The sequence below is a fragment of the Alnus glutinosa genome, chromosome 14, assembly GCF_958979055.1.
Source record: "Alnus glutinosa chromosome 14, dhAlnGlut1.1, whole genome shotgun sequence".
Taxonomy (NCBI): domain Eukaryota; kingdom Viridiplantae; phylum Streptophyta; class Magnoliopsida; order Fagales; family Betulaceae; genus Alnus; species Alnus glutinosa.
In genome coordinates, this window is record NC_084899.1 from 22,208,465 (window position 1) to 22,234,922 (window position 26,458).

A 26,458-nucleotide genomic window follows, 5' to 3' on the forward strand; every position below is an offset into this window, starting at 1 on the left:
GAACCGGTGACATAAAATACGGACCTACCGACTACCGTACGTCTTAGAGAGACACCTGTCAATCATGATGAACAGAGTTAGTTAATTCTCACCCTGGTTGATTTCAAAATAAAAAATAAAAAATTCTCACCTTGGTCCATGTGAGCACGTGGCAACCAGATACAGCGAGTATTCTTTCGAGTGTATCAGCGAGTACCTAACTTCGGTACCCAAAAAAGAATCTGACGTGGACGAGGTGGTCCCAGGAGCACAACGAGAGGTGCGGAAGTTAAGCCGAGGTGTCAGTGGGTCTGGCACGTGATTGACCGACGTACGTGACGGGTGCGAGCGGAGAGAAAGAAAGAGAGAGAGAGAGAGGGGTGGGGGGGTGTTCGTTAGTGGCAGTTAGAGCGGTGGTGAGGTGGTTAATTAACTTAACCATGGTTAGTTCGAGGCTTAACCAAGTTGGAGCCTAAACATTTTTCCGCTATTAAATGAATGCTTCGTCTAAGCTCTTCCCTGAGTCCCTCCGTTTCTTTTTCTTCATTTTTCAGAGCGAGAGCGAGAGAGAGAGAGAGAGAGCAACAATGGCGGTATCTCTGAGATGGTTCAGCGTGGGCACATTGCTGGTAATAGCGCTGCTTTTTATAAGCGTGAAGGCCTCCAAGGAGAAGGACCAGCCTGTACAGTCAAGGTTTGCTTCAAAAGCTACCATTTTTTCTTTCTCTTCCCGCTTTGTCGAAAGCTTCAAAACGCAGTGTTTTGATACGAAGCGTTTCTTCCACTTTCTTTGTTTAATTCACTAATTTGGTGGTGACAGATTTGTCGAGGCAGAGGAGTTGAAGAGCTCCAAGAATTCGTCCATGGCGGACAGGTCAGTACTCAGTAATAGTAGTGATCAGAATTTCAGCTTCAGTTTTTAGATCCTCAGCTGCACTTTTTACGGTTTTACCACTAATCCCGACGAGTCCACGTGGCAAGCAGTTCAATGCTGGCCGTTAGATACATTCGGTCTAACATTTGGATAATCTGAGGCGTGTAGATTGGATCTGAAAAAATCTGCGTCGTTAATTCCGTTATTTTGGTTCCGCTTTACTGATCTATTTTACGTTCTCAAACCACGTGAAAAAAAGTTAGGGATATAATTTTCTGTCAACTTTTTATATAATTAAAAATATAATTATCTTAATAGAGAATTATAAGATAATTATTATTATTATTATTTTATTTTCAAAAAATTTATGATTCTCTGTCATATAAAACAGTTATGTTTTTAATTTTGTGAAAAGTTTACGGAAAATGATTTTATTAACTGCAAAATCACTGCTTTCTCTTTCTTTAACCCTCTGACCGTCGAGATTTTTTTTTTCGTACGAAAGCACCCTTGCACGTTGCTCTGTTCCCGCAGTCAATGCTAGAGAGTCGAGATTGACGCAACAAGAATATTTGAGGTCATTTAAGTTATTTCAAAAGATTTGTTTCAATACGTGTATAACGCAGATTTGCTGCACATGAGTGTTTCGGGCAATGTGTGCAGTAATTTTATTTTAACGAGAAAAGTGAATTTTAGATTGAGGCGTGCTTTATACATCGTCTCAATTAATTATCTACCAAATATGCGAGAGATATTTGATTTTATTTTATCATTGAAAATTAAAATGTTTGATTTTGTGGATATTGTGTTCAATTTTCAGGTCAGATGATGCTTGGAATGAGCACGCTGTCCATGACCCAGAGGAGGTAGCTTCAATGGTTGATATGTAAGTCCCTCCATCACTCTCTCTCTCTCTATTTCTCGCTTGTTATTTGATTGAGTCTTAGTGAAGAAAGTAACCAAAAAAAAAGAAAAAAAAACGTACCCACATGGCCCCCAAATATAATATTCAGTAGTTACCCTACTCGTCTGCTTTGAAATCACATGCAGTTTGTAAGGATGTCCTCTTTTGTGTGGGTTGACGTACGTCCCAGTCAAATGTGTCTGGTTAAGGGGTAAGAGAAAAGCTACTTGCTGGGTTATTTCTTTGTCGTCCATTTCCCACTATTTTTTTTGTCAAAAAAAGGGGGCTAGCTACTTAATTAGTCGCATTAAATCGTCTTAATTTGTTGATTGGAGCCACTCAAAATGTTCCATCAGTACTTCTTAGTGGTGTCCATTAAGACGTAATGGTAGTCAATGGGTCACTTTGGTGATCATGGATCTTGTGCAAGGTGGAAGTGGGGGAAAATGAACATTAACCATGAAATTGATCGAGGAATAAACCGCCATGTTCTCTGCTGCTGCAATCCCTTCAATCTAGCTCTTTTCTCTGATCTTCTCTCTTTTAATCTTGATGCCAGCTTTACCCACATGCCCATGTCCTGATCAGATCCGCCCGTCACTCGCTCATTATCTACTTCTTGTCTTTTTCTCTTCCTCTTATCTATATACTATTATATATTCCGGCAGGAGTTTTCTTCCTAACTGAGTTGGCATGTGAAAAGAATATGCTTTTTTTAATAACAATTTGAAAGAAAACCATGTCTCGTGGGAGATCCTGCATGGATTTTTGGTACTTTTGCTTTTACGTATCAGATCTTCTAAATGTACCAACAAACTGCGGCAGCATATTGTTTTGTTCTTGTTTTTACTTGGTAAAAACAGCCATAAATGATTTACTCGATCAATTCATACATTCATGTACGTGTACCAAATTGAATGGTTTTCAAGTGGGAATCCAATGCATTGAACTCTGTCACCCATCTTTCATGATTACTTTCTCCTTCCTAGAGTGAAACCAGTAAAGAAAATCACCCTATAATATCTGCCAAAATCCCCCCCTCCAATTTTACACATAATTGGTTGGGGTAGGAAACGTATAAATTTGCTCCCTCTCTCCAGCCTGTCAAGAGGCAAATACATATAAAAGCTCACCACAAATCACAGATCTGGTTTCATTTCTTGCTTTTGGCAAAGAGACAGATCGCAGCAGAATTCTGTTTTGTTGATCCAGCGTCTGACACAAGACCTCCATGACCTCATTAAATGACCCATTTTTATTTGTTTGAGTTCCCACCACCGACACATCGAATACTAGATAAGCGGATAGATCGTTCCGGCTTGCATTTATTTCTCATGCCAAAGTTTATCAGTAACATGTCCGTAGGACCGTACCCACCCCATTCCTAACATGTCCCACATTATTGTCACATGGCATATATATATATATATATATATATATATATATATATATATATATATATATATATATATATATATATATATATATATATATATATTGGGAAGTGATCCTTATACTCTTTGTGCACAACAATGGCACAATACCAAGGCACATTGGGTGGGATCCAATATGTGGACCCCACCCCAATGTGCCTTAGTGTTGTGTCATTGTTGTGCATTGAGAGTGTAACAATGACGCATTGAGAGTGTTTTGATCATTTCCCTATATATATATATATATAGAAAAATGATAGATTTACAACACCACCACAACAATTACACAACAACCCCTCACATGCACTCCATGTGAGGGGCTGTTGTACGATTGTTGTACTGGTGAAGTGTAGGAATCAAACCTCTATATATATATGGAAAATGACTCTTGCATAATAGTTATGCAACTGTTGTGCAAGGTCTTAGAGACATAAAGTGAGTCACATGTAATTGGTTCTACCTATATATATACCTCATAATAAGGATATTTGTTAATTCTTTGTTTGAATTGCACGTAATTTATGCAACCGATTATCTCATGAATCAAAGAGTCATCGCGCGTGATAGTAATGTAACAAATAATTATGATTTTCAAATTTTTCTCAGGAGCATTCGCAATAGCACTGAAAGGAGGAAGTTGGGATATTTTTCATGTGGAACTGGGAATCCAATTGATGACTGTTGGCGCTGTGACAGCCAGTGGTACCTCCACCGAAAGCGCCTAGCGGATTGTGCCATTGGGTTTGGACACACTGCAGTCGGTGGTCGTGATGGAAGATACTACGTTGTTAGCGACCCTAGCGACGATGACCCCGTCACTCCCAAACCCGGCACGCTCCGCCACGCCGTGATTCAGGATAGGCCACTGTGGATTGTGTTCAAGCGGGACATGGTGATCACGCTGAAGCAAGAGCTTATTATGAACAGCTTTAAGACCATTGACGGCCGTGGCGCTAATGTCCACATTGCTTATGGGGCATGTATCACGATCCAATACGTCACAAATGTCATTATCCATGGTCTAAACATCCATGATTGCAAGCCAACAGGCAATGCCATGGTTCGGAGCTCGCCAAGTCATTTTGGTTGGAGAACAATGGCTGATGGGGATGGCATCTCCCTATTCGGTGCAAGCCACGTTTGGCTCGACCACAATTCGCTCTCCAATTGTGCTGATGGCCTCATTGATGCTATAATGGGCTCGACTGCCATTACCATTTCTAACAACTACTTCACCCACCACAATGAGGTCATACATACATCACACCCCATTTCATCATTTTGATTTAAAATGATTTTAGTGAACCAAAAAAAATGAGAGATTAAATTTCTTTTTTCTTTTACGTAAATGAAAAACAGGTGATGTTATTAGGCCACAGTGACTCCTACACTAGAGATAAGCAGATGCAAGTGACCATTGCCTACAATCATTTTGGTGAGGGTCTTATCCAGAGGATGCCAAGGTAACATCATTTCCTACTCAATTCCCTTTAATTTGGACGGTTTTAGTTGATATTATTTTAGGTGCCTTAAATCTTACCAAAATAATCTTGCAGGTGTCGACATGGGTATTTCCATGTGGTGAACAATGACTACACACACTGGGAAATGTATGCCATTGGTGGAAGTGCTGAACCAACCATTAACAGCCAGGGCAATAGATATCTTGCCCCCACCAACCCTTTTGCCAAGGAGGTACTAACTACAGAGAAATACCAATGTTTATTACAGTAATAATGATGGTGAAGATCTGTTATATATTGACAATTAATATGATGGTTAAACTGATGTGGGCAGGTGACAAAGAGGGTTAATACAGGGGATGGTGTATGGAAGCAATGGAATTGGAGATCAGAAGGAGACCTTCTGCTGAATGGAGCCTACTTCACTTCCTCAGGAGCTGGTGCTGCAGCTAGCTATGCCAGAGCCTCTAGTTTAGGGGCCAAGTCCTCTTCCATGGTTGGCACCATGACTTCTGGTGCCGGTGTCCTTAATTGCCGCCGGGGCCTGCAGTGTTAACTACCCATTCCATCAACAGAGTAGAGAGTGGCAAAAGAAAAAACAAAACAAAAACAAAAACAAAAACAAACAAACAAACAAAAAAGAAAAGGAAAATTACCCATTTTCTTGCTTTATTATTGTTATCGCATGCTATTGAGTGAGTTTTATAGCGCTGTTTTTATCACATCGCTTCTTTGTATTTGTTCCAGTCAAAGATTTGAAAGGTGTACATTTTTTCACAAGTATCAAATTGTGGTCACTTGGGAAAGTGCCATGACAATGTCAGCCTGCTCAAGTGCCCAACCTATTCCTTCTTCGTTTTCGATATCTCAATTTCTCAGTCAATCTCTTTGCTCCTACATGCATCAAATATGCATTTTTTTCTTTCTTTCCCCCTTTGCTTTGCAAATAAATCAGAAATATATTTATGGCCATCGTAGTGTGATTCTAATCTATCAGAATAGGTAAATGGCTTATAATAGCCAAATTCTCCCTCTCACTCTCTCTATTTCTTTCACATTTTCTTCCAAATAAAATAATATTTAAAGAAAATAGAGAATAGGTAAATAAAAAATCTATTGGAGTGTATAGAAATATGAATAGATAAAGTAAAAATTTGTACTTTTTAAGTAGCTATTTTGGCTACACCTGCTAAATATGCTCAAAAAGCTAAATATACGGAAAAAAAAATAAAAAAAATAAAAAATTCCTAACTTAAGATAAAGTATAGCACAACAAAGCTTTAGTTGAATTGGATGAACAAAATGATAGGACGTAGAAATTTGTTGTTAAAATTATTTATGTGTGGCTTTGATTGCGGGTCAAGGTTTGGCAAAGAGCGAGCTTTGATTGCGGGTCAAGGTTTGAAAAAAGAGAGAAAAAAACAGAAGCAAGAAAAAGACGGGTCATAATCATATGCTGCTGGTGCACTAGTACCGTGGTCAACAAGGCCACTTTTTTTTTTTTTTTTTGGTGAAACAGTGTATTCTTCTTCATTTCTAAGAAATACTTCCCAAAGAGGTTATACAACTAGAGAAAACGATATAAGAACAAGAGCACGAAATACAATCACAACGCCTAAAGGCAAGAAACATAGCCCGAAGGCCATTGTAGTGAACTAAAGATAAAGAATCTCTACTTATAAAACCAGAAAAAACTTGGCTTAAAACAGCTATCAAACGGTAAATTGTGAACACAAGCAAGAATATACAAACAAAAAACAAATAGAAACCCAGCATACAGGCACCAGGAAAGAAATGACCACTGGAGTCGGCGCGTGCCTTCTCTGGGAACTCCCTTAGCGATGGACGACCTTCACGAGCTTAGATTGGCACCTTCTGAGACCGGAGAAAGTAGCTGTAGCCCACACACACATAAAACAGAAGATCTAAACCGCAGGCGCTTGCGGGTCACACACCGACCAGAAACGAACCGCACAGCCTCATTAAGTGACCATCCAGACCAGATAGGCCGGCTACCGCACCTGGACAGTTCTTGTTGGAGAAAAGCCAGCCGAGGATAAAAACATCTGACTTTGAACATATCTCCACCGGAAATCCACCAACATCTATCGTTTTTCACGGGCCAGCACTTGAAAATCACTGCTTACAACAAAAAAACTATAGAAAAATAAAAAAATAAAAAAAAAAACCCAACAACCTCCACCGGTCAAGTACCGAGAGGATAAAAAACTCTAACAATATAAAGGTTTGGAGATAAGACCACCAGTACCTCTGGAAAAACCAAGGGGGGAACAAAAACCACCATTGCCTTAAAGGGCAGGGGAAAACACCAGCACCATGAGGGGGAGACGTGAAGCCTCCCCCCTTGGCGAACGAAGTTCTCGGGTTTCTCTCTTTTAAACTTCAGACGTTATTTCTCTAAAAAAAAGAGAGACTGAGAGATCAACAAGGCCACGTTTTAGTGGAAGAAGAAGAAACAAAAAAAGTCGTCTGAAATTTTGTCCTTCAAAAAACCCATGAATTTAGGCTCTATCTTGGAATACAAACAAAGTGGTTTGGGTGCCTGGGGATGAGCCCCTCCTTTATTTATTTATTTATTTTTTAAAAAAGAAGATTTAGTTTATATATATATATATATATATATATATATATATATTTTCTTTTATTATTACGGCTGACATGTGTCATAATTTCATTGAATTTGATATAGCATACTAACAGAAATCGTCAAATTATTTGATGGAATTTGATAGTACGGACTAATTTGTTATTTTTGCATATTATAGGAAGCTCTCAGAACATTTTAAAACCACATTGAATTTATTGCAAATTAGTGAAACTACGAAGACTAATTTTACATTTTTGTATTTTCTTAAAACTGTTAATTTAGTTTATGGGGTTTGACTCTTTGACAAATAACTTCTTTTAAGGTTTAAAAAGAGACAAATCACTTTCTTTAATACCCCTATGTAACAAATAATTCTCTTTGCAAATTTCGCCATATATTATATTTTTTTTGTCGGAATTATTGTGAAATTACACATTTATCCCAAAAAATAAATTAAAAAGAAAAAAGAAAAAAAAGGTGGTTTAGCCATTCCCTTTGAACAATTTGAGCCACCCCCATCTCTCGTTTTGTTTTCTTGTTTTGATATTTGTCAGGGTAAATGTGCAATTTCATAGTTACCCCGACCAAAAATTGGCCAAAGATTTGTCCAAAGGAAGTTTTTTTGTTAAGCAGGGCTACCGCAAAGAGTGATTTTTTGTAAAAGCGCTTTTACATTAAGAAATAGCAAATGGGGATTTTGTTGTCCTCAGCTTGGAGGGTTGGATTCGGGCCCAATCACCACGATAATTGTTTTGGGTTATAGGCCCTGAAACTCACCCACACAGAGGGTCCCCCGGGCCATTGGTAGTTTACTAGTCTAATTTATCAAAGCAAACTCATTTGACATTTAGAGGTATGTGAAGATGACTAGCTAGCTTCTTGTTGGAGTGTTAAGGGTTACTCCTTTGAGTAGGAGGTCTGTTGATGTTTGGAGTATTACTTCCAGCACTTTTCATTTTTAAAGCTGTGTTTGGCTTCTTTGTATATGGGTACTCTTTATAACTAGGAGCGGCAATTCGTGTTGTGTCAGAATATAAATATAAAATTATATAGGTTAACTTTAACTCAATCAATTTAATTAAAGCAAGTTAGAGCATTAGAAGCAGATACCCAACCATTTTCCATAAATTTAGGGAACAAAACTACCTTTTGTTTCTCTATCCAAATACACTCCACAATAAATTTCCTTAATCTTCTCTATATCATTAAAATAATATTTTTTTACTTATATATATATGACAGAAATTTCCTACAAACCGAGACATGTGAGAATCACATATTTTTTTTATTAATGCTATTAATAAATGTTTGTTCTCTCAATATCTCATTCTCTCTTCTGTCTTCCTTTCTCATTTGTCTTTTGCATCGTCTCTCTCTGCTTCGTCTTCTTTCTCTCGTCTCTCGTCTCTCTCTCTCTCTCTCTCATCTATCTCTCGTCTTTCTCTCTCTAAATCTCTCTCTCTCTTGCTTTCGTTGATTTCTTGGTTTTGTTGTTTTATATTTGTTGATTTTGATTGGTTTTTTTTTTTGTTGGGGCCGAGGGGGGGGGGGGTTTCTGCAAGAGGAATAACAAATTGCGAGACTTCCTTTACTTTTTTGGATTATAATAATGCATTGGGTAACACTGTAGCTAGTAGCTACCCAAGGGTTTAATGAACTTTTGAGGAATTTGTTTTGGGTGTCTTTTGGTAATTTTATTTTTGAGATTTTCCCTATATTTAGGGAAATAAACTACTTATAGGGTATCTGCTGTTAATGCTCTTAAACCCCTCAACTCTAACCTGCTACTTTCGTGTTGGGTTCAGGACAAATTCACGAATCATGTAAAAAATTGTTAACCCTATTTGAACGGGCTTGATTGCTCTACAGCTCTGTGCTTGCATGATTTGGGAATATCTTATACTTCTTACATTCCAAGACAGCTGTTTTAAGATGCATTGTCATAAATTACACATTTCCAATTCCTAGAAATATATAAACTCCTTATCAAAAACATTAGCACCATACACTACAATTACATTCTTAATGAGGATCAGATAGACAATACCATAACGGGAACTGGTAATTAGATGAACACAAGCAAAAAGAAAGCTCAAAATGGTGTACCAATTTCACTCCTTGTTTCTGTAGGGCTGTACAAAGCAGACCTGTTCCTTGGTCGATTCTCCTCCAATTGCTTCACGACCTCATCCATTGTGGGTCTAACTGTAGCCACTGGAGCACAGCAACCCATTGCAAGCTTCAATGCATGAACCAACCCCTCTTCCATGGGACTCCTTATCCCCTTCAAGACCTCCACATCAAAAACCTCCATCGTTGTCTCCTCCAAAACTGCCACTTTCACCATTGAAGGCAAATCGACATATTCCCCACTTCTCCCATTTTTTCCAGGTTTCTTTCCTATCAAAATTTCCAATAGCAATATCCCAAATGCATAGACATCTGTCCTGGAGCTGCATTTCTTCATCTTTTGAAGCTCTGGTGCTTTGTAACCATCAGTCTTTGCAAGTGCCACTATTTCATCAGCTACGGCTGGGATCATCAGCTTGTCAAGCCCAAACTCAGTGAGCCTGGCTAGGAAAAACTCGTCTATGTGCACATTTTTGGATCTCACATTTCCATGAGTAATGGGTAACTCAAGACCAGTATGAAGATATGCTAGTCCTCTGGCTATACCCAAAGCAATCTTGTGTCTTCGAGCCCAGTTCAGCACTGGTTTTCCAGCTCTAGTCTCTGAGTCAACCAGAACAGAGAAAACCAGAGTATAATGAATTTGCATGAGCACTCATCATTTGCAAAAGAGACAGATATAGAGGCACTCATATAATTTGTAGATCATCTAAAATGGCTTTTATAGTAACTAGCTCATTTGCTCCAAAAAAAAAAATAAAAAAATCTTCCATTATTCGTTTAAACGAAGTAACAGAAAACTTTTTAAGTTAAGGTGTTTTTGAGGACTAGAGCTCGCAACTCCTTGCTCTATTGCAACCAAATCTGTGGCTCAGTTAAGTCTTATAGGCACATCACGGGAAGGACATGAATTTGACAGTGACTCTGGCATGAATAATGGGAAAGACTCCTGTGGATCCAAAAGTCTTACTTGACCCCACAGGTCTAATGAATCTCATGGATAAGGCTGAGAGCAGCTCATGTCCCAAGAATTCAAACTTCAAGAATATTACAAGGATGGAAGTTATTTTCGATCATTCATTTAGGAGGTTTTCTGACTCTAAAAGGCATGGGTTGAGGACAATCTATTGATCCCTAGTTGAGACAAAGAAACCTGGTAGGAACGTACTTGGAGTTGCTTAAAGTGAGCGAGTTATTGTTACAACTATTCTTGGTCTTGCTCTAAAGAGTGTCTCAGCTATTGATGGGGCTCTTCTAAGATTGGCTTTCATTGACTTGGAAAGGACTCTAATGGAATATTTTTTGTCAAGGGAGTCGAGGAGTTTTGGCAACCAAGTTTTTACTCTTTCGTTGTCATGTGATGTTGAGGGAAAATTCAACGTCACTGGAACTTGTCAAACTATCCTTTATGAAGCCACATTGCCAAGGACTCTAAAACATGTAACTTCTTGCGTTCTCATGTTACCTTTTTTAATTGTCAATCACTGATTTGAACTTACAACCTAATCCGGGGTAAGATTAGAATAGCATGAGAATTAAAGTGTTCTCAATACTATGAGGGCAACTATTTACTGATTTAATATTGTGATGCTAAATTTACTTCCTTATAATGATGAAAATTGAAGAGCTCCTACAATTCCATCTCTATATGAAATGCCAGATAAAATAAATGCAGAGGGAAGCACGTAAAATGAACATACCATGTAAAAGATCATAGAGGGTTCTGTGAGGAAGATATTCATAAATGAGAAGCTTTTCCCCTCTCTTCCCCTGATAAAAAGCTCTCAATGGAATCAAATTCTCATGGCGAATCTTTCCCAATTGCTTTATCACGGGTAAACATGAACTCCCATCCTTGCAACTACCTTCCCTCAACAACCTTAAAGCAATGGCCCCTCCATCAGCAAGCTTCGCCTTATAAACAGTCCCATAGTTTGTCTTCTCCATAACTTGTCCGGTCGCGTTCAACACATCCTCTAACGTCAAATGCTCACCGCCTTGAAACAAAATAAGCTTTCCTTCACCACCTCCACCACCACCACCAACACCAACACCAACACCAACACCAATATTTTCATCATCTTCCCCTTCCTCAAATTCATCTTCACTCTCCCCCCTACTCTTCTTCTTCTTATTTTGCACATACCCAATTAACAGGGAAGCCAAAACCACTGCTCCAGCCATTAAACCAATCACAATGCCGGCAATTGCACCCGGGCTCAATCCAGAACTTCCACTACAACTTTTCAAAGGTAACCCACAAAGCCCCGGATTGTTTCCCTCAAAAACCTCCACACCATACTTCGATTCTCCAAAAACAGGCAAAACCCCACTGAAGTTATTGTGTGAAAGATTCAATTTCTCAAGGGTCAGTCCAGATAAACTCTCCGGAATTGAACCCGAAAGCACATTATCCCCAAGATAAAGCTCTTTAAGCCCATGAAACTGGGTAACGAATTCCGGAAAATTCCCAGAAAGCTTGTTGCTACCCAAATCTAAAACCTGTAAATTCTTGCAAGTAGAGTTAGGCAGTGCAGGTTCTGGGACTGACCCAGACAGTGAATTACCATGAAGCCTAAGAGAAACAAGTCTATCACACAAGTTCCAGATAGATGGTGCTAAAGCGCCACTCAACAAGTTGTTACCCAAATCAATGTCAGAGAGTGAAGAGCTATAGCCTAGCTCAAGAGGGATAGTTCCACTCAGTGAATTGACGTTAAGGTAGAGACTTTGAAGCATAGAGAACTCACCCAGCTCTCTGGGGAGTGAGCCGGTGAGATTGGCAGAGGGAAGCTGAAGAGAGAGAAGGTGCAAAGACGGGTCTTTGAAGAGAGAGAGGTTGGTCCATTGTGGGGAAGAGACGTCACTGCAAAGCAAAGGGGAGCCATTGGAGAAGACCCATTTGAGGCCCCTCCATTGGCACAAAGGCACAGAAGCATTCCATGAAGATAGCAAAAGGTTGTCAGTGTTACCTTGCAGTGAAGCTCTGATTTTTCCCCAGAGAAGCTCAACATCTGAAGAAGCAGAAGACAAAGAAGCAGGCTCACCGAGAGTGGTGCCTTCGGTGAAGAAGAAGAGGAGCAAGAAGAAGACAATGTAGAGAGAGAAAAGGTTCAGAAGCGCCATGAACGAAGCAGAGGAGAGAGAGAGAGCGAGAGAGAGAGAGAGAGAGAGAAAGAGGAAGGTGGTGCTGGTGGGGAGCTCTAAGAGACTCTAGGTTCTCTTTTCTGGGAAAGCTGACAGAGTGTTGACTGTAAGTAATCTCCTAGTCTAATAATTTAACGGTCATGATTTGGGTATACATTTCAATATTTTCATACAATGTCACACAGTGTTGCAAGTATAAATATCCTCCTCCTTGATTCTGCGCCGTTGGATTTCCCTAAATTTTTTCCACGAGGACTTTAAGGATAATTAACGGTGCAGCATTAGGGAAGAGGTAGTGAGGTACACCTTGGAAGACAACAAAAAGGTTGTAAATAAATAAAATATTGGGGTTCCATTTTATATTATTTTTCTCTGCACGCTCACCTTTGGAATTGAAGATTTTTCTTTGATTCTTTTATTCAGTTTGCACTCTTTGAGAAAGATTAAAGAAACCCTTTTCCCTACTTGCCTTGCACTCTTGCAAGAAGCCACAAGGCTTATTAATGGGGTTTAAATCCTCTTAATTAGGCCTATTCCAATTACACAGAAATTCAGATAATTATAAGAAAGAAAAAAAGAATTTAATTTGGGTTTAACAGGATTCATCTAATTAAATTAGAGTCAGAATAGTTAATCTTAATATATTAATTTTGTGTTGCGTTTATCGTCGTATAAAAAATTGTCTGCTTTTATGTTACATGTTAACTGCAATTTGAAAACGCAATTCTAAACAATTTATATTATTTATTTACGAAATCGCAATTATAAAGGCACTATTAAATGGCTCAAATCATTGTGTTCGGACTTAATAATAGGGATTTTTTTTTTTTTAAAAAAAAAAAAAAAAAAATCCTTAATCCAGGCTCTTGAACAAGCTAGTGAGAACAGGGTGATAACAAGATCTTGATCCAATCTCTTTGATAAGTCACAGGTGTATTTGACATTTGGTGCTCCAACGTTCACTGCCATACACGTGTTGATGATCTTTGACTGTTGACGTGTGATCTGACAATGCTGGCGAGAGATGGTGATTGTGCGGTTGTCATGTTGCGATTATTGTATATTATCTGTGGGGTTGCAGTGGGGCCACTGTGTTTGTGGGACAGAGCAGATCGAAAAAGCAAAGCTAAATAAAGAAGAAAAGGAGAGGTGAATCTATGTTCCACAGCTCTCAGCCCCAGACGAGAAAGAAGATGGCCATTGAGTGTACCACTTTAAACCTCATGCTCACGTTCAGTGAGATCCACCTTGCAAATATCTTATTCACTAATATTTATGCAATTATTTCACCTTAAATTATTTTTTCTTTCTTTTTAGGGTTCTAACTAATCTTCATTCAATTTGGGGTGGCAATTTGGGTTGTGTCGAAACATTAATATAAGATATATAAATCAATTTTAATCTAACCCATTTAATCAAACGAGTCATGTAAAAAAATTGACAGTCCTACTACTTTCAATGACTGGATACGTACGGTCTGTTTTATATTCTAAATGATGTATATTTTATCACGTCATTTAAAAGTTAGGGTATTTTGCTATCGTGTTTGGAGAATGTGTGTTTTGTTTTTGGTTTAAAAATGTGTTCTGATGCGACATAAATATGAAACACGTTTTTATGTTTTGGATTGTTTCTCGGTCTCCATTTAGAGGACCCTAAACCCAAGTGGCAAAATTTGGCCCCTGAAATTTGTTTGTATTGTCTTTAATTCCATATCAACTTAAGAGACTTGAAAAAAAGAAAGAAAAAAGAAAGAAAAAAAAAAAGAAAAAAGGAAAAGAAAAAAGTAAAAAAGAAAAAGAAAGAAGGAACTTTTAAGAAGGGAATGTCCCTAGTACAAGAAAACCCCACATAAAAAAGAATGATCTTTATGAGGACATGCCATGAAAATAAAGGGTTGGAGAAAGGTGTTTGATATTTCATGAAATGATATCCAATTATTCAAAAAGGATATAAACATGTTTCTTTGCAGTTCACTGTTCAAACTCACGCCACTATAACGAATCATTCCTTTCCTTAAACCGCCTAAAATTTTTCATCACTGATCATCCTTTTATCATCATGTTTGACCTTTCTCATTTCTCTTCCCTGGTTTTAACCTGGTTAGAACTTTTAAATTTCTCCCAACTTTGCCTAATGATGTTGCCGGTACGTGTATCTCAATAATTTTGCTATTCGAATGGCTAACAATTGAGACAGAAAATGTAAAAGAGCTCTCATGAGATTTTTTTATCCGAGCAAGTCTCAAACAGTCCGCCTACTTGTTTAAACAGATCGATGAATTCTCCTATAGAGGTTTCCTTACATTAATTGCTTGAATTATTTGTAATTTAGATATATCAGCCTAAGAGTTGCTTCATATATCAAATATACGGGGTATTGTGTATATATGTACGGTCTGAGCAAATAGACAAAGAGAACAGCAACAAAACCTACAAACAAAAAGAAAAGACAAAAAAAAAAAAAAAAAAAACAAAGAAGAAGAAGAAGAAGATGAGAAAGACTTTTTACCCAAGGTGATATCAGTAATAGGAGGCAATGCCAAAATGAGAATGCTTTTACTTTGTCAGTAAAAGCGACTTATATAGTAAGGTTGTGTGCATGCCAATTAACATTACGCTAAACTTTTTAGAATGAAGTGCGGGATATTATACGAGAAATGTTAGAGTTACTAAATTTTTTATTAAGATATGCGTATCAAAATGACGTGAAGTTCATTAATTAGGGATGATTAAAACAATTAATCAAAAGAAATGCTACGAGTGCCAATGAATAAGCTCCACATTATTTTGGTACCGATCTCTTGGTCAAAATTTTGGTACTCATAGCATTTCTCGTATATAATATATAGCAAAATGTTGCTATTTTGACTATACTTACACAACATTCAAATATAAGTAGTTTTTTTTTTCCTATCTAAGCATAAAAACGCTAGAGTTCCCAATTTTTTATTCCAAAATTTGGTCTTCAAATGATGTGTTACAATCCCAAGTCAATTATTATTTTGAAAAATATGTTACCATCTCGTTCGATTGTACCGCATTATTTGGAGATCAAGTTTTGAAAAAAAAAGTTGGAAAATGTAGCATTTTTAACCTATATATCCCTCCTTTCCCCCAAAAGTAAGTGAAAAAAATAAAAGGTACACCGTTTCTACTGATATCAGTAAAACCCCTTCCATTACTTTATGGATAAACCAAGTCCTTGGCCAAAGAAGATCCCTAAAGGCTCTTTCAATTTTCTTTCGATCTAGATGTTGTAGATGGTCGCTGCAAAGCCACTTTCTGTACAGAGCAGATCATGTCAATGTCTCCAGCATGCTCTAGAGCCTAGCCATCCACTCAAAAGTCCTGTTTTCAGTGCCGTTTGCGTAGCTGCAGCAGCTCACAAGGACACAGGAAAAAAGAGAGATGCCTTGTTGAGTTGAGCCTCGTCTGTGCGTAGAGTGACAGAGGCAGGACACTCGGATTTGCACCACTATTCCTTTCACCAGAGCATGATATGTGTCTTTTATTTTGCATTGAACTTTTAAACTTTGTTCAGCATGGTGGAAACATACTGATTGCTTTTTCTTGGTTTTGGACCAACAAAATTATTTTCAAATGATGCCTTGTAAACTATTATAAAACTCATTACTCCAGAAATGTGGACCAACCTCTTGCTCTTATTAATCATTTATAAGATCACTCTCAACTTTTGCAATTTCTTTCCTATAAACTATGTAGACTTTGTAATTTAAGTTTCAAATATTTCAGTAGTTACCTGCTTCATGCCTTGTGTGTGTGTGTGTGTAAGTCCCATTTTTTACCCATCTTTGGATCCGGCATTTTGGAAGAGACTATCCCCCACATGAGTGAATTATTATTATGTGTTGCCTTTTTGAATTTTTAAAATTTATATCAAACTGTGATAGTGGGCTGAAAAAGTGGGAGGAAGATCTCGTGCAATAGAGTAGCCCATGTGAGAGCTTCTTTGAGTTCCATCTTTTCGGATAGGTGCTTAGGTAGCTCGAACAGCCTAAATAGGTAGGGTTCGGACAAGCTCTTACATGAGTTGTCCTATTGCAGTACAATAGGGCAGCCTGATGATACCACCTTTAATTGTCCACCTAACAAAACTCTTCATACACGCGACCATGCTAGAAAAATATGTTGGCAACTCCTATGGCCAGTTTGTCAACATTCCCTTCATTGATCAGATATCCATTAACTCTCCCTTGATAAAAATTTTCAATATTCTTTACAAAATTTTCAATAGGGCCAATTGAGGCCCATTTGGCCCGCTGGATCGACAATTCGTGTTTATTAAGCCTATCGATAAATCCTCCTAGTAGGTAATTATTATGTGCTGGGTATCACATTCTTTCCCCTTATCAAAATTATGTCCTCGAAATTTCATGTATATGTAAGTAATCTCTCCTTCAAGGGGTTTCGAGATGGATTCTGGATTGTAACTTTGGGATTAGCTTTCACCAATTTATGTCTAACCTTGAACCACCAGGAAAGAACTATATCATTTCTCAACAAAAATTGTGTTAGTTCAAGTCAAAGATTTCATATGAGATAAGGGGAAAAAATCTTTAAGGTGATATCCTCATATAAAGAGCTCCCAATTACAAAGCAATGCAAACTCTTTTGTAACTATTATACATCCATAGAATGAATACAAAACAAGGCTCAGTTATGAAGAAACAGGATAATGAATGCGATTGTATGACTCTGCCTGTTCTAAAATATTTTGATTCAATCATATCTACAGTTGTACCAGAAACAGCCTTATGTACCTATGATTGAGAAATTACCAATAATCCTTGCATGAACAAGACCCGTGCTCAAAATGGTGAAAGCGTTTCCGATCACGCACAATAATCTTTCGTTTATAAGTTTCTGAGATTAATTTCATTGAAGAGTGACAATCCTCACAGATGCGTAGGTTCTTAACAATCCGAAGGGGCGTATGAGGGCTTGTACTGATTAGGCCGAAGGCAACTGCAATCTTCTCACTGTGATAGTGTAAGGCACTTTCTTTTTCTTCTTCATCCATTTTGAGCAAGACTTTTGCAGTGTCTGGCCTATAGCCTATCAACCTCAATTGCTTGGAAATTTCTTCCAGCATTGAATGTATTTCTTTCGCTGTAGGATGGGACTCATCTTCCACCAAAAACTCATGAATTACTCCGTCAAGCTCAATCCAACTGCATCCAGGGTCTTTCCTTATGTCCATCTCCCTCATCATCAACCTCACCTCTGCGACTGCCTCCCAATTTTCTGAAGAGGCATACATATTTGAGAGAGCCACATAAGATCCACTATCATGAGGAGCCATATCCATCAAAGTCTCTGCCACTCGTTTGCCCATCTCTATGTTTCCATGCATCTTACAAGCACCGAGCAAGGCCTTCCATATCACATCATCTGGCTTAATTGGCATGTTTAATACAAGCTTTTCAGCTTCTTCTAAATGTCCTGCACGACCTAATAGATCAACCATACACCCATAATGTTCAATTCTAGGTTCTAAGCTCACTTCCTTAACCATGTGGTTGAAAAAGGATTGCCCCTCATCCACCAAGCCAGCATGGCTACATGCACTCAAAACACCAATATAAGTAACATCACTAGGTGTCACTCCAGCTCTTTCCATCCTTGCAAAATAATCAATTGCATCATTTGCTTGACCATGCATTGCAAGCCCACCGATTATTGCACTCCAAGTGATCGTGTTCTTTTTTGGCAACCTCTCAAAAACTTGAAGTGCCTTCTCGACGCTCCCACACTTGGAATACATATCAACCAAAGCAGAACCAAGCACATCATCAATCTCGATCCCATTCTTCTCTACATACAAATGTACCCATTTCCCCAATTCAAGCGCTCCAAGTCTTGAAATTGCCGGCAGAACACTAATCATTGTCACATAATTTGGGCTTACCTCTCCCATCTGCATCTCACGAAACATCTCTATTGCCTCCTTAAATAACCCATTCTGAGCGTACCCAGATATCATCACATTCCAAGAAACCACACTTCTTTGAGGCATTCTATCAAACAACTCCCTAGCAGCTTCAAACTTCCCAAGTCTCACGTAGCCATCGACCATCACATTCCACAAAACCACATTACCCTCTTCCCTCCTCTTATTCCTCACAACTTCACCCCCATTATCAAATTCAATCACGTTCCTAAGAAACAACACATGGGCATCCTCCAAAACCCCACACATCACATACATCCTAACAAGATTGCTAACTACAAACTCATCACTATCCAATCCATACTTCACAACAAGCCCATGTACTTGCTTCCCTTCTTCAAGCCTCGCCGTCCGAGCACACGCTTTCAACACAGAAGGAAAGGTAAATTGATTGGGTTCCACAAAACGATCCCAAGCCATTCGACAGAACAACAACAAGGCCTCCAATGGCTCATCATCATCATCATCATCATCGCTCTCAGCAAGAGCCCTGATCATAGTGTTCCAAGAAAAGCAATTGGGTTGGGGCATTTGGTCGAACACCTTGCGCGCGTATTCAACATCGCGTTGATTCGAGAGCGCGCAGAACCTGAGGACTTCGGCTGCGGCCAGAGGGTCGTGCATTTGGGCGGTTTTGATCATGTGGGCATGGACTTGCTTCAGGCCTTCGATGGTTTTGCAGAGTGTGATTTGTGGGAAGAGTGAGGATGGGTGAGATGGCGGAGTGGTGGGCTTGTAGATTGTGGAATTCATGGGTGACACTGAAGAAAAGGATGAGCAAGCTCTGTGGATGGGATTTTCTTTTACTTCGAAGCTGGGATAACGGTTACAACTGTATGGGAGATTAGCCCACCAATCAAAGCATGCCATGTCATCAGGTGGATCTTCATTATTTATTATTATTAAAATAAATGGATTTGATTTAAGTGCGGAAGTCCCGTTTTCTCTCTCTTAAACTTGAAATTAAATTAAAAAAAAAAAAGAAAAGAAAAAAAATACAATTTAACCCTTCAAATTACCACTATTTTTTCGGATGGCCCTTCAAACTATCAGAGCTTGTATTCTGACCAATCAAACTACCAAAACCTTTGAAAAATGCCAATTTTGGTGAAATATCCTCGTAATATCCCTGCTACATGCCATTTTGAATTAAAAAAATTTAAAAAAATAAAAGAAAATAAAAAAAAGTCATTGTTGGAAAATAACGTCACTCCAAACATCCATTTCGACATTTTTTTTAAAAAAATAAATAATTTTTTGTTTATTTAATTTTTTAATTTTTTTGAATTATTTTTTAATTGAAAAATGACATGTGGCAAGAGTATTATGTGAATATTTTGTCAAAATTGACATTTTTTAAAGGTTCTGGTAGTTTGGGAGGTCAAACTGCAATCCTTAATAGTTTGAGAGGCTAGATTGCAATCCTTGGTAATTTGAAGGCCATAAAAAAAAAAAAAAAAAAAAAAAAATGTATAACTGGGTTAGGGCTCTTAACTCCTTTCCTAACTGGGCTAGGAGTATTTTCCCTCTATTTAATCCTCCAGGCCCTTTTTCTTTCTCTAATACTCTCTTCTTCTTAAGCTCTGTTCTTTCTTTTGGGGTGTTTTTCTATACGGTGCAGGGAGCCATTGTTTGTGAGTGGGTTACCTGCGCAGAGGCCGTTCAAAAGCTGGGTTTTTATTGAAACTTATCCAGCCTACTATAATGGAAATAATCCCAAGCAAATTGCCACGCCCGGTTCATCCTCCATGGAAGATTCGTCGGGTCCTCCCTGGCCACTTGGGATGGGTGACATCCATTGCTTTTGATCCAAGCAATGCATGGTTTTGCACCGGCTCCGCAGATCGCACAATCAAGATATGGGATGCGGAAAGCGGAAGGCAAAAACTCACGCTGACAGGACACGTTGAACAAGTACGAGGCCTTGCTGTCAGCGCCAAACATCCATACATGTTTTCCGCCGGCGATGACAAACAAGTCAAATGTTGGGACCTTGAACAGAACAAGGTTATCCGGTCATATCACGGCCATTTGAGTGGTGTTTATTGCTTGGCTCTTCATCCCACCATCGACATTTTGCTGACTGGGGGGCGTGATTCTGTCTGCCGGGTCTGGGATATTCGTAGCAGGGCACAAATATTTGCTCTCTCCGGCCACGACAACACTGTTTGCTCTGTGTTTACTCGAGCTATGGATCCACAAGTTGTCACTGGCTCCCATGACTCCACCATCAAGCTCTGGGACCTCAGATTGGGAAAAGCAACGTCGACTCTCACCGACCATAAAAAGTCTGTGCGAGCAATGACGGTGCATCCCAAAGAGCAGTGTTTTGCATCTGCATCAGCTGACAACATCAAGAAATTCAGCCTTCCAAAAGGGGAATTCTGCCACAACATGCTCCCTCAGCAAAGAACTATAATCCATGCAATGGCTGTCAATGAGAAGGGTGTATTGGCTACAGGAGGTGACAACGGAAGTTTGTGGTTCTGGGACTGGAAGAGTGGTCACAATTTTCAGCAAGCCCAGACAGTTGTGCAGCCTGGCTCACTGGATAGTGAAGCTGGTATTTATGCACTTGCCTACAACCAAACTGGTTCAAGGCTTATTACTTGTGAAGCTGACAAGACAATCAAAATGTGGGAAGAAGATGAGAGAAACTCATCCCCTTGATTGATTACCATTCTTTGTATTCTCTTTACTTACCATAGTTTTCTTGTATTGTAAACACTTCTAGTTGAATAATAGAACAATATAGGCCCATCGGGTTTTTTGCCGAACCACCACAGAATTCTTGTTTCCCTTTTTCCTCTTGCTTCTGCTATTTCTCCACAATTCACATTAATCAAATGATTAAATTAACAATTTTAAAAGTGTACAATTTTAAAGGGGAACTGCGATTTTACCAATCACTTAACAACGTTTCTATAAATCAAGTTTTCAATTACCGTGTTTTGAAATCGCTATTTTATATCACCATGTGGATGGCAGAGGCATTCAACAAAAACTGCACAGGCCATTTCTTGTAAGCATTAAGTGCGCATTATTAAGTTCCCTATACAGCCACTCCAGCGCAAAAGAAGCAAAAAAGGCAATGTATTTGTGGAGAACTCCATCCAAACCAGACCCAGAACTTAAAAACACAGTAAGTTCTATAAAGCTACATGGAACTAAAGATGATTAAGGCAATCTAAAGAAGCAACTAGATAAAACTTAAGATATGATTTAATTAATTTAAAGGGGCATCTCGTGTTCATATATAACCAATTGGGAAAAAGAACCAAAAAAAAGAAAAGAAAGAAATACTTTTGTGTTCCTTTCTTTCCTCTTCTCAGTGCATATCCTCAACTTTACATGAGAAAACTGTAACCTTTTTAAATTCACCATTGAGAACCAGCACATACTCTCGCTGTTGTTACTTGTACTTTTCCATTATTCTTTTTGCCTCTTCTAGAGAATCTACTGTAGAGGTGGTGCCTCCACCCCCTCTTGGCCCTTCATCTTTATCTTTATTCAAGGCTATGAATGCAAAATATACGAGTCCCATCGTCGCCTGCAATCATACAATGCTCTATTAATTTTTTTTTCATTAACTTTAGAAACATTAACTAACTTGAACCAAATAAAAAAGAAAAGAAAAGAAACATTGACTATTACATAATGTCATTACTTTCAACTTTGAAGAATCAACCCACCCCCCCCCCCCCCCCCCCCCCCCCCCCCCCCCCCCCCTTTTCCTTTTTACCTTCTCTTTTCCATCACTCCCTTCTAGGATACTGAATATAGTTATTTAAGTATGAGATGGTTTTAAAAATTGTCATCGTAAAAGTGAACTATTGAGTACGAAGAAATAGGCAGGGTACCAGGGCAAAGAAAGCTGTAGACAGGAAAGACTTGAGCACAAAGAGCGAAACTGTCAGTGCAACTAACGTGACAGAAATCCTTGCCATTGGCCTTGGTACAGAATCCTGAACCAAAAAATGTAGAAAAAGTAAGTTAATTTAGTGGTGCCATTGAGAAAAATACAAGATGGATTAGATCATAAAACTGCCAATAAGTTTGATAGGGTAGACTTGGAAAAGAAACTAAATAAACTTACAGGCACCAAGTTGGTTCCTGCCTCAATTCCATCCCTGCCAACCTTCCACACTGTTTGAAGAGCTATTTGACAGAAATCAAAATGGAAGTTAGCACGATCAGATCATAAACTCAACAGTAGATTTTTGTTTATTTCAAAGAGCAGGACATCAGCAAAAGGAAGTCATGCAACGCATAAAGCTAGCTTAATTGTTGACCCTGATTTGGAGTTATCTACTAGGAATTCATTGTTGGCACTGAAATTAGTATAAATAAATGCATCACATTTGATTGTTTCATCGAAACCTACACCAAACAAACCCTGCCCAAGGATACAGGATAGGATTTCTGGATGAAAGCATGTTTAGTCAAGGTCTAAGATTAATTTAAAACTGGTTCTTACCCTGATGTCAACCCTCCACGAAGTTATGCCAAATTCCCATGATTCATGGAAGGAGAAGGGTCATTCATGGAACTTGGGTGACAATATGAGAGCAATATTATCTAGAATAGAGAAATTGAGGCCTTCTAATTATGGTGATATCTATGGAGAGGACTAAACCTAATTAAGGGCTATGATTAAAGCTTAATTGGATTTAGGGTTTATCTCTTTTATAAGTAGAGGTTATGACAGCTTTGTTGGGATGTCTGACCTTTTATCATAACTGAAAATTTCCTTTGGCTTCTAAGTTCTCATAAGAACTCTAGCGCCTGCTTGATTAATCACCAAAGAAGAGGTTTTTCCTTTGTTCTCCCCTAAGAAACTTTGGACTCTAAATATATTGAAGTATGCCATTGTTTCATCATGCTCCCAACTACGTCACAACAATTGAGGGGTAGGAAAATCTACCCGACTGGTTAAAAAGCTAAAACAACCATGACCCTCCCCGATTCCCTAGATTCTAGGAAGTGAAGAAGCAAAGAGGGCAGGAGTCATAATCATAAAACCATTTTAATAGAACTTATCATGCTTGAAAAAATGGGAATCCAATTCTTCTCACAGCATTCAGGTGGAATAAAATTGAAGATATAATTTTCTTTACCATGCAGTCTATGCAGATATAACTACATAGTATCCCCAACAACAAAATGTGAATAAACAAAAAAATTTCAGTAGCAAATCTGCTTGCAAATGATGTGAGAAACCGCATAATTGGGACATCTATTACTTGGTATGTGAATCAACAACCAGAGCTTCATATACAGGGGAGGGCAGTCTCCTTATCTAATATAGACGTACCTTTAACACTAGGTAGCATTCAAACTCTAAATACAAAGGTCTCTGGGGCGCTAGCTTATGTTATTCATATGCATATGCACAAAACCTTACAAGAAAAGGACCTAAAAGGCTAAAACTTCCTGACTTACGAGCTTAGTTGAGATAACAAGGGTGTAAATGAAAAGGCAAGCTAGAAGGATTAACGATTATTAGTCATTTAGCCAGTTTCTATCATTGAGACAGAAGAGAGGGGTTGGATACAGCTATTGGCAAGAAAGTTATGGTATTTGCAGATAGAAGTGACAAGACAGTTTTGTTCAGCTTATCAGGCAAGTATACTGTTCCTTGGAGAATAGATGGTTTTATTCAAAATTTTGAGAATATAATGCAGCCCATTAACTATGCAGGACCAAATTTCTCATAATTGTATGAAAGTAATCAAGTTGGTGATAATTTGGCCAAATTAGGACAGTCCTAATAGAATCTACCCTAGGGTTTTCCAACATTCCCTTGTATCTTCGCAAGGTTGTGTTATATAATTTTTCATATCATGCAAATCCGAGGTGGTATCATTGTTATTTTTATTTTTTTCTTTCTTAAAAAGGAACTTAATGCAAAGCCATTCATCTGTATATGAGGGACCAAACTACCAATATGGTCTTCTTTCATTTCAGCTTTGCCTCTTTAATAAGTAGAGTTTGATCTAATATTATTTCATTGTCTTCACCTTCATTTTTACAGACCAAAAACCATCAAAGATTCATGGGATTTTCTAACTCCACAAGTTCTAGGTTTCTCCACATTATTGAATATAGGAGACCCTTTAAAAAATGCCATAATCAAATGGTAAATTAGTACTCTTATTCATGAAAATTTGCACAGTTACTCATAGTTCTCACCAAATTATCCCTATTAACCAGTTCAATAAATCAATATTTTCAATTTTTCCTTTCTTTGCCAATACAAAATCAAACCAATTCACAATAACCAAAATTCCTCAAAACCAGATAAAATCTGTGTGATCAGTAAAGTTATACACAAGCATGGTACGAAATTGAAGCAAATTCAAAACTCAAACAAACCAAAAAAAAAAAAAAAAAAAAAAAAACCCAGTAATGCTTACCTTTCAAAAAGTTGGTCTGTGCAGCAAAGACAATGGATGCTGACCTAGACTTTTGGCTTGGGTTCCTAACATGGATGCTTGAGAGCAAAGATTGTTTCTTTAGCTTCAAAAAGGACTTGGAGGAAAGAAACTGGGAGTGGGTCAGAGCCAGGGTTTGGTTTTTGTAACATTTTGGGGAGTGCAGCGAAATGGAGCACAGCTTATGGAGAATAACTGAAGAAGCCATATTTGAACAACTGATTGAGATATATGACTTTTTTTTCTTTTTTCTTTTTTTGTGTGGTGGTGTATATAATCAAACAGCTACATAAATTGATTTGAATCGAGAGATTTGAGCGTAAACTTTGTGAGGTTTGAAAAGAACGAAAGGCCCTGTCAATTGCAGACCGTGTTTGGTTGCTCTGAACCTCACAAGCTTAGAGGGGAAGGCCCCACAAGAGGCTGATGTTACTCAGCCCAAAGTTTGATTCAGCCGAAGATTTCATGACCTGGGCAAGGAGCGAACTCTTTATTGGGCTTGAAGTTCCAAAAGATTGGATGGACTACAACTTTGCAAAAGCCTTGTATCTGTTTGCGATTTTGTTTTGTGGGCGATATAAGCGAGTGGGTATTCCCCGAGTTGCTCGAGGGAGATTGTGAGATTCACTTGTTTCAAGCAATAAACCCACACTCTGAGGACAAATAAGCCCTACAGTCCCCTTCCTAGGTGGAGAATCTTTATTCGAATATTAGCGGCTAAGATAGGGGGGAGAGAGAGAGAGAGACAACGTGATGTTTATTTGTATTTTTTTTTTGTTAGTTTATAGTTATTTCTTTTATATTTGTTGATGTAAGTTCAGTGACCTCAAGACCGCATTATAGGGAGGAGTTTTTGCAAGAGAGGAAACGAGTTAGAAGGGTTCACCGATGAGATCTAATTAAGCCACTCCGACACCCAAGTTAGCAAGTGTACGGTGAATGAGTATTTTGGCAGAGTTTGGTTAAGGATCAGATTGTAAACCTGTGATGTGAGGTTAACTTAGGTTCCTCATATAGGCTGATGTCCCCTTAGTGCTCAAGAGACTCCCGCCAAGAAGTTATTACTTGACGTGGAGATTCACAACCTTAGTATGTTAGGAGGGGCAACATGACGTGAACGTTTGATTAGCTGAGCTAATGAAGGGAGAATCGGCTGCTTGGCGACATCGTTTTGGTGAAGGTGCACTCGAATCTTGGTAGCTGGTTGGGTTGTGGGTCGTCGAGACGTTGGGCCATCGAGTCCTTAATGACCTGTGATGTTTCGTACCTTTGGAGGTAAGCTAGGCTTTTCTAATGAATGGACCCTCTAAAGACTCGTCGTTATCGAACCCTATAGTAGACCCCTCAATTTTCTTACTATCAATGGCAATTTGAAATGAGTGTATTGGGCTTGTTGGTCCCAGGCCCGTCAGCATCCATACTCTACAGTAGTCCTCCTCCAATTCTCTTAGATGATTAATATGTCAATCAATCAATGAGAATTTAAAGCCTTATGGCCCGTCGGTATCTAGGC

General features: G+C 38.5%; 5 protein-coding genes across 5 annotated transcripts; 2 read left to right on the forward strand and 3 right to left on the reverse strand.

The window, feature by feature from the left end:
- Nucleotides 1-490: 490 nt before the first annotated feature.
- On the forward strand, nt 491-5,569 carry LOC133856524 (probable pectate lyase 8). The gene is made up of 7 exons (XM_062291575.1): nt 491-673; nt 800-853; nt 1,674-1,739; nt 3,797-4,439; nt 4,550-4,653; nt 4,747-4,885; nt 4,988-5,569. The coding sequence occupies exons 1-7, from the start codon at nt 567-569 to the stop codon at nt 5,207-5,209; spliced, it is 1,335 nt and encodes a 444-aa protein (XP_062147559.1). The 5' UTR covers nt 491-566; the 3' UTR covers nt 5,210-5,569.
- A 3,615-nt stretch (nt 5,570-9,184) lies between these two features.
- On the reverse strand, nt 9,185-12,649 carry LOC133858095 (putative kinase-like protein TMKL1). Its single transcript, XM_062293539.1, has 2 exons — nt 11,092-12,649; nt 9,185-9,994 (listed from the first exon to the last, which is right to left on the reverse strand). The coding sequence occupies exons 1-2, from the start codon at nt 12,515-12,517 to the stop codon at nt 9,354-9,356; spliced, it is 2,067 nt and encodes a 688-aa protein (XP_062149523.1). The 5' UTR covers nt 12,518-12,649; the 3' UTR covers nt 9,185-9,353.
- A 4,569-nt stretch (nt 12,650-17,218) lies between these two features.
- Nucleotides 17,219-19,330, reverse strand: LOC133857589 (pentatricopeptide repeat-containing protein At5g48910-like). The gene has a single exon (XM_062292856.1). The coding sequence runs from the start codon at nt 19,262-19,264 to the stop codon at nt 17,336-17,338; it is 1,929 nt and encodes a 642-aa protein (XP_062148840.1). The 5' UTR covers nt 19,265-19,330; the 3' UTR covers nt 17,219-17,335.
- A 739-nt stretch (nt 19,331-20,069) lies between these two features.
- Nucleotides 20,070-21,291, forward strand: LOC133857975 (protein pleiotropic regulatory locus 1-like). Its single transcript, XM_062293373.1, is given in 2 exon segments — nt 20,070-21,162; nt 21,164-21,291. Coding segments are annotated over 2 exon segments (969 nt in total). The 5' UTR covers nt 20,070-20,215; the 3' UTR covers nt 21,186-21,291.
- Nucleotides 21,292-21,504: 213 nt separating this feature from the next.
- Nucleotides 21,505-25,494, reverse strand: LOC133857775 (uncharacterized). The gene is made up of 4 exons (XM_062293120.1): nt 24,928-25,494; nt 22,608-22,669; nt 22,372-22,476; nt 21,505-22,061 (listed from the first exon to the last, which is right to left on the reverse strand). Exons 1-4 carry the CDS (start codon nt 25,151-25,153, stop codon nt 21,924-21,926), a joined length of 531 nt encoding a protein of 176 aa, XP_062149104.1. The 5' UTR covers nt 25,154-25,494; the 3' UTR covers nt 21,505-21,923.
- Between the last annotated feature and the right edge of the window lie 964 nt (nt 25,495-26,458).

Bases quoted from the DNA above. Each gene is read 5' to 3' on its own strand.
- LOC133858095 (XM_062293539.1), bottom strand. From the start codon at position 12,517: ATGGCGCTTCTGAACCTTTTCTCTCTCTACATTGTCTTCTTCTTGCTC. The intron at 9,995-11,091 runs GTATGTTCATTT...TGGTTGACTCAG, and splicing joins CCTCTATGATCTTTTACATG to AGACTAGAGCTGGAAAACCA.
- LOC133857775 (XM_062293120.1), bottom strand. From the start codon at position 25,153: ATGGCTTCTTCAGTTATTCTCCATAAGCTGTGCTCCATTTCGCTGCAC. The intron at 22,670-24,927 runs GTAAGCATTACT...TCTGTCAAATAG, and splicing joins ACAGACCAACTTTTTGAAAG to CTCTTCAAACAGTGTGGAAG. The intron at 22,477-22,607 runs GTAAGTTTATTT...TTTTTGGTTCAG, and splicing joins CAGGAACCAACTTGGTGCCT to GATTCTGTACCAAGGCCAAT.
- LOC133857589 (XM_062292856.1), bottom strand. From the start codon at position 19,264: ATGAATTCCACAATCTACAAGCCCACCACTCCGCCATCTCACCCATCC.
- LOC133856524 (XM_062291575.1), top strand. From the start codon at position 567: ATGGCGGTATCTCTGAGATGGTTCAGCGTGGGCACATTGCTGGTAATA. The intron at 854-1,673 runs GTCAGTACTCAG...TTCAATTTTCAG, and splicing joins AATTCGTCCATGGCGGACAG to GTCAGATGATGCTTGGAATG. The intron at 4,886-4,987 runs GTACTAACTACA...TGATGTGGGCAG, and splicing joins CCAACCCTTTTGCCAAGGAG to GTGACAAAGAGGGTTAATAC.